Source organism: Amaranthus tricolor, chromosome 2, assembly GCF_026212465.1.
Source record: "Amaranthus tricolor cultivar Red isolate AtriRed21 chromosome 2, ASM2621246v1, whole genome shotgun sequence".
Lineage (NCBI taxonomy): Eukaryota > Viridiplantae > Streptophyta > Magnoliopsida > Caryophyllales > Amaranthaceae > Amaranthus > Amaranthus tricolor.
Window position 1 is genome coordinate 36,396,258 of NC_080048.1, and position 9,552 is coordinate 36,405,809.

Genomic DNA, 9,552 nt, shown 5'->3' on the forward strand with positions numbered 1-9,552 from the left:
TCACAGTCTGTTTAGTTTGGTATGGTAGTTCTTCAAATTTCAGAGAAAACCATTGAAATTGGTATTAATTAATTGTATTTATTATTATTATTATTGTTATTATTATTATTATTATTATTATTATTATTAATAACAATAATAATAATAATAATAATAATAATAATAATAATAATAAGTTCAAATCAGATCAAAATTGAGAACGGTAGTCCAAACCAAATAAGATCAGGAAGAGATATGTTCAAATTAGACCATATCACCTAAGTAAAGTTTAGAACAAATGAGATAAATTTGTTGACATGAGAAATTTTTTGCACGATTAGAACTTCAAATTTTAAGTTATTGTGTTTGTGGAAAGATAAAAAATAGAAAGGTAATTTAAATTGGAAAACACAAATCTTCAAATGAGATGGTTTGTTTATTTGACTCAAAGTATATCTACAATGTAGTATATTTACGGTCTTAAAAGTGATCATTGATCATTTATAATCTTTAAATGATTACTTATAATCTTAAAGTGATCGCTTATAGTTTTAAAGTGATTACTTATTGTCATAAAATTATCTCTTATAATTTTAAATTGATCACTTACAGCTTTATAGTAATCTTTCTTTATAGTCATGAAGTGATTACTTATAACTGTAAAATAGTTCATAATTTTCTATTATCACCTAATACTATATGTTCAAGTGGTAATGCATCAGAATTAATTATGTGAAGAAAACGAGAATACTTTTTAGTTGAAAACATATTGAAACAACGAGAATACTTTTAGACTATGAAAGTATAACGACTTATATGATTTAAAATAATTAAGTATTTTTGTTTGAATGACAAAAAAGTACTTCATAAAAGGATAAAAGATATTAAAAGACACCATAAATAATTTCTAAGAAGAATAGAAAGGTGAGCTTGGAAGTTGCTAAAAATAGAAGCTTAAATGTGAAAGTTATTTTATTGAATCAATGAACTAAAACGTACTTCTACAAGTGCACTTAAGCACACAAAATTTATCGGCAAACATGTCGATAAGACTTATGAGGAAACCAAACCCAACACCTTCATACCCAAACCCTCATAGTCGTCACACCAACTGCAGTGGTTCCATTTTCACCACCAAGAGAAACCCTTCATGTAGAAGCGTACTTGCCCAAACATGATCAAAAGAAACGGCCAAAAACAATTAAATCATAATTTACACTTCGTATGCGCACAAGCTATCGAATCCCATGTATTCGTTATGTTGAATCTTGTACACCATGTTTGAAATGCCTACTCCACCTGCATAAGTCATAACAAAACCACATCATAAGTTTTAATGTGCGTGTTAGCGTATATAACACATCCTGGGGTCTCAACCATCAACTTAAGCTTTTAGTTGAGTTGGTTCCTTGACATTTAGAGTATATAACATATTCTGGGGCCTCAACTATCAACTTAAGCTAATGGTTGAGGCCCCATGATATGTTATATACTCTAACAGTGAGAAAAAGAGCATTCTGTCTTGTATCCCACATCGATGAATTAAAAACGGCGTGCACACTTTATATGTCATTGAGCTCTTCCTCCCATCACCGAATGGTTTTTGGATGGTATTTCAATGGCTTATGGAGTGTGTGCACCTCGTATTTCTCTGATTATATGTTGGCATTGACAATAAGTCCAGCTCAACTTTACTTTGTTACAAATATCTACTTTTCTATTCCATTACCCTAAGATGCATCCGTTTAGGTAGGATTAGAAAAGTCAATACCTAGAACCATATCCTTGTAATAACACACGAGGTTGATTTTCATCGTTCACATGTATAAGAAATGCATATGCCAAAGAGCTATTCCATCGATAATCATAAATGACTTGAGCGAAATGAGACTTAAATACCATAACATCTACTTACCGAGTGAAATTGCACTGACGAAGATAGTGAATGACAAGATAAAGATGATCAAAGATGCTCTTCCAAGAATGGCAATCAACCTCCTTACAAGAACTTGCCCAGCTAAGGCAGCGAATGTGGAAACAGCAACGAAGTAGGCGGCTGCAAGACGAAACAGATAGTTCAGCAAATTGCTACAGATTCAGAGTAATCTTTCAACAAGAAATCATCGTATCTTTTCTTTTTATTTTCGAATAAAAAGTTGGTTCGACTAAATTCATTTAGGCGCTCACGGGCCTGAGCTTACCATATGGAATGGGGAATCGTTTAAGAAGGTAGTATTCAACGACAGACATCGACGAGGAAAACATCATGGCAAAGGTAGCTGTAGCACTTGATACCTGTGAAACAAAAACTATTAATAATCCTTTCATGTATTTGATTAAGCTATGAAGAGTGTTGTAAGTAAAAATCAGTTTTAGTCGGTAATTTTGATTCTCAACGAATACACCCTATGCGGGCTGTGTCCCCATGAGTATGCCAACAATTCCATCTTGGTCGGTCGATCACTTAAAACTTGCTAATTGATTTTACTACTTATCTACTCGATTTTAATGTTCTCACCATTTTCTTAATACATGCGTGATTGTGTGTTGTGGGCCTGTGGTAAAGGTGTTCATTCGGGTAATCGGATCGATTTTGGGTCAGATGTTTCGGGATGAAATAAAATCAGCTCTTGTGTTTATGTTGATTTTTACATAATTGTTAATCAATATTTGATATCGGATTAAATCGGGTTTGATTATAAGGTTGGATAAATATCGAATCATCGAATTTATTTTGAGCACCTCTAGCCTGTGGCAATAATAGGGACAGGCAAACGGGGAATAAGTTGAATAATATAGCACAGCCTTACATATTTAGAATGTGACAAAAAAGCTGAAAGAGACTAGTAACCAAGTAAGCATCCAATTGAACATCATATTTATCACATATATTCTAATTATAGTGTCTATTAATTGATTGACACCATTACAAAAACAAGATTTAGTATCCTAAATTCACTATGGTACCACATCAAACCAGAATCATTATTGTTTTCTTTTTCTCCTTCTTTCTAACTTGATAGGTACATACATTATATTACTCCAATGCTATTAAATAGACCCCACCTAAGCGGGGTTTAGAGGAGTCAAATGTATGTAACTTTACTCTTGTCAGTAAACATATTCTACAACTTTACATGAATAAGAAGTGCACATAAAAAAGAAAATCATATTCATTTCTTTCTTCCGATATACCACGTTGATTGTTTTGGTTCATATAGGTCAGATTAAGGTTTCGGCATTCTTATTTTTATATCATTTCTTTATCCTTATCCGACAATAACAATTGTATGTGGTGTATAATGTATATTGTATAGCCTATAGAAAAGAAAACCATTATTAACATCATTAACGAAAAAGTGATGTTTAAAAAAAGGAAAAAGTGGACCATATTTTTGGACTAAACTTCTGGAAAGCAATGTGAAGATTTGCACAAATCCAATAAAAAACATTAAACACGTAAACAAGAAAAAAAGGTTTCATGGCAGGATATGCGCATGCACCTAAACTTGAGATCTTAATCCAGCAAAAAAAGAATGATTATGATTATAGTCTAATATACCCTCTAATATTACCCTTTTTCCTTTTCTCTAAAGCATATTTACACTTAACCTTCAATTATTGTTTACTCTTTCGGGTTTGCTATAATTTCATCTCATTTAATTTGTTATATTTCTTTTTAAAGAAATGGTATTTACCACTGTAATTTTCATTAACACATCTTTCTTTTAATATCATGTACAAAATTCAAAATTTTGGTCTATTCTACCAAACAACTATATTAGAGCACTTTATAGGACTCCCGTCGTTTGTTGTTCTTCTCAAATAGAATCTACGAATTTTAGAGTCAAACTTTAAGTACAAATTCTCATCAATTTAAATGGAAAAATATATTCAAGAAGAATCTTTCTCAACATATATTTTTCAAATATCAACTTTTCATAACTTTTAGTAACTTACAGTTAAAGTTATTTGGCTTTTAAGTTTGCATAGGAATATGCGAAAAAAGTAAATAAGAAGAACAAAAGAGAACAGAGGGAGTAACAATTTGTAGCAAACTCATGAGACGGATAAGTATCAATATAATAAGGGACAAATCAAGGGGTGATCACTAATCAGCATTAAAGCTAAGCAAAAAAGTGGCAAAGCACATGATCTGACTGACCTGAGGTGGGATGCCCAACTCCAGAAACAAGGGTCCTAAAATGAATCCTCCACCAAGACCAAGCAGTCCTCCAACCATTCCAGCACAAACACCAACACACATGCATAGAATTAGCTGGTGAATTTTCCAGGATCCGACTGCATCGCCTCGTGAAGCAATCACTCTTTTTCCGGTGTACAGCAAATAAGCCTCGTACCCAGATGCTCCAAGTGCCACAGGGAACTAAGAAAATGGAAAAAGATTATAAATTTACACTACACTTCGGTCTAAATCAATCATCACATTTGCGCTCAAGGACATTATATGGCACAATATTTTGAAAAACTCGATTCTAAAACAGTATGTGACGATCAGTTTTCGACAGGAGATCAAGATCTTAGGTGCGTTGAGGATACCTGAAGCAGGTTGGTAGCCCAGTATCCAATAGAACAAGTAGAGGTGTATTTCTGAAAGACACAAAATATATCAACTTAGGTGTATGGATTTGCTTTAAGCTTCTTGAAATACCAGAAAAGGTTTGAACAAACCTGAGCAATTTCAAGTCCTAGAATGGCAAACCAAACAGCAAATAAAACACCCACTACTGGCCAGTGCACATTTTCCTTGATAGAGACCTGATCATATAACAAGATCAAACGTAATTTTCGAAATGTAGATGTACGAATGGTAAAATGGGCAGGCGGATGTGGTTACTCACTCTCCCTTACCACACCACCTAAACACTACCGGTGAAACATGATTCACTAGTTAGTTCGCCTTTCGAATTCACGATTCGCTCAAAATGGTTCAAAACTAGCCTAAAACCGACCATAAATCGCTTTTTCCGATTCCCGATTCGCGATTCGCGACGTGATTAGCGAATCATGTGACACTGACCACTACTCATGGCGGGTAAGACTTTTCGTACTCAAACCCACCCATTGCCTGCCAAATTCTTACCCATACCCGACCAATTAGGGCGAATACGATGCAAAAACCGTAAAATTTTACCCACATGCCTACGTAAATGTTCAAGTACTCCTACGATTCCATAGTAATAAAAGTATTGATCTTACCTCTTCCTTTTTGCTAGGAACTGCAGATAGAGCTTTGTAATCACCATTATCACCTACACATTGGAGAAATATTCATATTAATATTATCTCAAAAAAAAAAATAGAATATTAACAAATTGATGAAAATATGAAAAGGGCTAAAATGTAGCTACCATTAGATAACAAACGTTGAGCAGCCTCCTGAAAATAAAAAATAAAAATCAATGTTAGAAAAAGCAACAAGAAAATAAAGGTTAAAAGAATAAAGGCAAATTAATTAATGCAAAGATTAAGTAGAGGACCTTTTTCATAATTGTTTCTTTCTTCCAAGCATCAACACCTTTAAGGAATGCTTTCGTGGAAGTAACTGCATATTCAAAGTGCAAATTCAGTTGCTTTTCAATAGTTAATGCCAAAATAATTTATGATTAAAAAGTTTAATCACTTTATTACATACATAAAAAGAGAATAATGAGCAAAACTGTGATCATCCAGTCTGCAAAAATAACATTAAAGGCAACTCCAATACTGATTCCAAGCACCAACACAGGTTGGAAGAGAAGGGCTAGATCATAGTCAATGACAGGCATATCCAGAGTTGGATGCCTTTGTTTCAGATTGTAGTAGACAGTTGAAGCTGCTGCACCCATAATCATACCTGCACCCAAAAAATAATTAACCATCATTTAAGACGAAAAAAGCATTAATTAATGAGAATTATGGGTTAGCCTAATGCTAAAGTATTTTTACTTTCACACTTGTAATTGTGGTTCAGTTCTTACCACCTACAAGAAGGATTAGTTCTCTCTCTTTACATGTAAGAATTCTCTAGCCTTACCCCAAATCAAAAAATTGAAATTCAGTTAAAATCAGTTATAATCTACATTTAGATTCAAGTATAAGGCCAACAAGAACCAAGATTTACAACAACAGTCAATTTTTTTTGGGTAATAAGAAAAAATCAATTTTAGTTAGTATACAACAACCAATTTTTATAAAATGATCAATTTTAATTGGTCAAAATAAATTTTGAGGACATTAATTTCAATTCGCTATAGATCAAGTTCAAGTCTAGAAGACAAGGTAATTTATTCTTACATAGATTGTTTTTTTATTATCATTTGGTGAAATCAAACACTAAATTGTCTTTAATGAAAATTGAAAATGATCTTAAGAATCACAACTATGCTAATTTGTACAAAAGTACAAGTAACCATTGGCCACTACAAAGCCTCATATTAGCAAAAACCATATACTCTTCCTGGAATTAGCCATTTCAGGCTTCATATAACCAGTAATTTGAATTAGATCATTAGTTAAAAGGGCATATTCACAACAACCATGTAGTCGTCATCATCATACCTATTGTATCCCGCTCATAGAAAACTATAATAAAAAGTCCGGGAAGGGAAGGAGGGCGGCAATTCATATCCATAAAGAAGAGTGCGGCCAAATAATCTCTTGGCTCGAGAAAGATCCAGAATCTAAGAAAAAGAAAACTCAATAAACAAAAACACCCCTATAAAAATTCCTTACACTTTGATATGGCTGTTGAAGATTTGGAATCAAATCCAATAATAAGGGTAAGCATAGGAACATAAATACCACCCCCACCAACACCTCCTACACTCCCAAATGCAGCTCCAAAGAATCCAATCAATGACCCCACAATAATCTCCCATCCAAATTCCATTTCCTGTTATCAATCACATTAATTTCAATTAATTAATGATAAAACAAATTTCAAAGTCAATTCCAACAAATCCTCAAAAAAAACAGTACAAATTATAATCAAAGTAAAAAGATTTCTCAACTTACAGGCCAAACATGAGTGTAACTATTTTGACCACTTTTCCATAAGAAATTGATGGCTTTTCTTAGCAAGCTAATTTCAACTTCCTCCATTTCAATCTCAGTTGCAGCAATTTCCTTCATAATTTCCTCCTTTGCTGATACAAACAGCATCAAACAACCCACCAAAAGAACACTAAAGAAAGCCACCTTCATCAACACAGATTTACCCATCTTTTTCTTCAAATTATAAATTCAACCCACAAATCAAAATAATTCAATAAATCAAATTCAATAAAAAACCCCAACTTTTCCTTTCTTTCAGTGAGGAATTTATACAAACACCTTACAGATTGCAAAAACAAGAAGACAAAAAATGAAATCTCCCTCCACAGATTATCAAAGGTGGAGAATTTTCAGAGTATCAGGAGACAGTAATGACACGTTAAATATTGTCACTACTGCCGATCCCAAATCTGCAATTACAATTGATCAAGTTCTGGTTTTATATTGGGTTGTGTGGTTCCTGACTGCTTCCCCTATTTATGTCCTTTTTTTAATTGGGTCAATTTCTCTATTGGCTCTCAAAATTACTTGCACTAAATGATAAACAAGGAAAGACAATTAGGGCCAGAGGAATCATGGGCATGACCTGGCTTCCTTCATTTATTTAATGATTCAACTACTCCTCATCTTTAGCACACCCCAAAAGATAAAATTATTGTTATTAATGTGAAGTAAATAATAGTAATAATTTTTGAATAATTTGTGAATTATAGTTTTAAAGTTAAATATTTTTGCGAAATATAATTTTAATGTTTATTTTTTTTGTGAATTACAGTCATTTAACTATTAAAGTTTATAATTTCAGGTCAAAAACACATATTTCCGATACTTAATCTAAAACTCCGACCATCAAAATGGTCGAAATTCTTTGTTTTGGCTTAAACCTGTAAACTTTGATACTTTAGTGGCTGTAATTCGCAAAAAATAAACATAGAGACTGTAATTCGCAAAAATGCTAAACTTCAAAGTTATTATTCGCAAATTAGTCAAATGATAATAATACACCAAGTCTTCTATGAAATTATTTTACTATACGTATTCGTATGATCAGCTTATATTTATAATTGATCATTGTAAGATTATAAGTGTTCATTTTAAGGTTATAAGTGATGACTTTATAAAAAAAAGTGATAATTTTTAAAATCATAAGTGATTACTTTGAGGGATTACAAGTGATTGTTTGACGACTATAAAAAATAATCACTTTAAAAAATATAAATGAACACCTTTAAAGTTTGTTGATCACGCGTTGATTGGGCTAATAGAGATGGCGTCATCGTGAAATTATTTTATATAAAAATATTTGATAATAATAATAAATTAATAATAATAATAATGTCACTTTAAGGATATGAAAAATAATTGTGGAGGAAAAAAAGAGAAGGATATAAATTTATTTGATATTGACTTGAGTAACTTTTTGGGCTATGATTGATAAAACACATGGTAAAAGAAGGAAAAACTAGGCTAGTTAGTGGAAGATCGAGGTTTGTCTAAACTGAAACATGGAGTAATCATTTTTTTTTTACTCGTTCTTTTAGTTTTTTCTTCTCTTGTATTCGTATGATTTTCATTATTCCTTTTTAATTTTTTTCGTTTATTTAAGCTATTATGTAAAAAAAATAATAAAAAAATAGAAAAATAAAAAAACATAAGTAATCAGTAATTAGTTTAGTTCCCTAGTGAAATCCATCAATGAAAATTATCATGATCCTCAAGCTTGACGAAAAGAAAGATAAATTGGAGAGTGATCATAGATCCCAAATTTGATTTTTTAAATGAATGCGTAGTTTGTTCGAAAAATAAGATAAATAGTTTTAATTGTGTAGATAATTAATATTAAAAAAGAAAAAAATTGTTGATGGAAAATTAAAGAAAGTGATAGCTAGTAATTGAAAAATATTACAAATTAATTATAATTGACAAATATAAAAAAAAACATGTAGCAGATTGACAAATTAATTATAACAAATATAATAATAATAATAATAATAATATATAAAAAGAATTATAAAAAATTAAATTAAAGAGGTGAGTCGCACAAAACCCGCGACTCGGCCGCGACTCAGTCGGTGTGACTGAGCCGCGGCCGAGTCGCAGGTTTTGTGTGACTCACCCCTTTAATTTTTTTTTTGTTATCATTGTTATTATTATTATTATTATTATAGTTCAGGGGTAATATTGTCAATTTATTAAAATAAGGATGGCGATAAAATAAAAAGAGTGGCGATGTTTAAGAATTGTGTAAAATAAATAATTAATCAGAGATAAGTCCCATGTAATTTTATTCCTTGAGATCCATAGATATTAGTATTAATTAATTAAGTAAATTTAAATAGGTTTAGATCTAAACACTAGCTACACAACAACATCGAAATAATTGTCAAGGGTGCGTGATAGCATATTAGACCATAAGGAGCTATTATAAGTTTAATCTTTGTCTTTTTCTTTTTTTTTTTTTTTGTCTAGGATTCTTGTTGGATCTGATCTTCTAGTCTAGTAATTTGTTTAATTTTG

General features: G+C 31.6%; 1 protein-coding gene across 1 annotated transcript; it reads right to left on the reverse strand.

The window, feature by feature from the left end:
• Positions 1–928: 928 nt before the first annotated feature.
• Positions 929–7,663, reverse strand: LOC130805872 (sulfite exporter TauE/SafE family protein 3-like). The gene is made up of 12 exons (XM_057670689.1): positions 6,997–7,663; positions 6,715–6,874; positions 5,636–5,836; positions 5,481–5,545; positions 5,352–5,379; positions 5,200–5,252; positions 4,672–4,758; positions 4,540–4,590; positions 4,145–4,366; positions 2,181–2,274; positions 1,895–2,035; positions 929–1,278 (listed from the first exon to the last, which is right to left on the reverse strand). Exons 1-12 carry the CDS (start codon positions 7,201–7,203, stop codon positions 1,193–1,195), a joined length of 1,395 nt encoding a protein of 464 aa, XP_057526672.1. The 5' UTR covers positions 7,204–7,663; the 3' UTR covers positions 929–1,192.
• Positions 7,664–9,552: the final 1,889 nt, after the last annotated feature.

What these genes read in the sequence shown, in the direction of transcription:
- LOC130805872 (XM_057670689.1), bottom strand. Translation starts at nt 7,203, where the DNA reads ATGGGTAAATCTGTGTTGATGAAGGTGGCTTTCTTTAGTGTTCTTTTG. An exon ending in TTCCTAGCAAAAAGGAAGAG is followed by an intron (nt 4,759 to 5,199) that starts GTAAGATCAATA and finishes TTATATGATCAG; the next exon opens with GTCTCTATCAAGGAAAATGT. An exon ending in CGTCAGTGCAATTTCACTCG is followed by an intron (nt 1,279 to 1,894) that starts GTAAGTAGATGT and finishes TGACTTATGCAG; the next exon opens with GTGGAGTAGGCATTTCAAAC.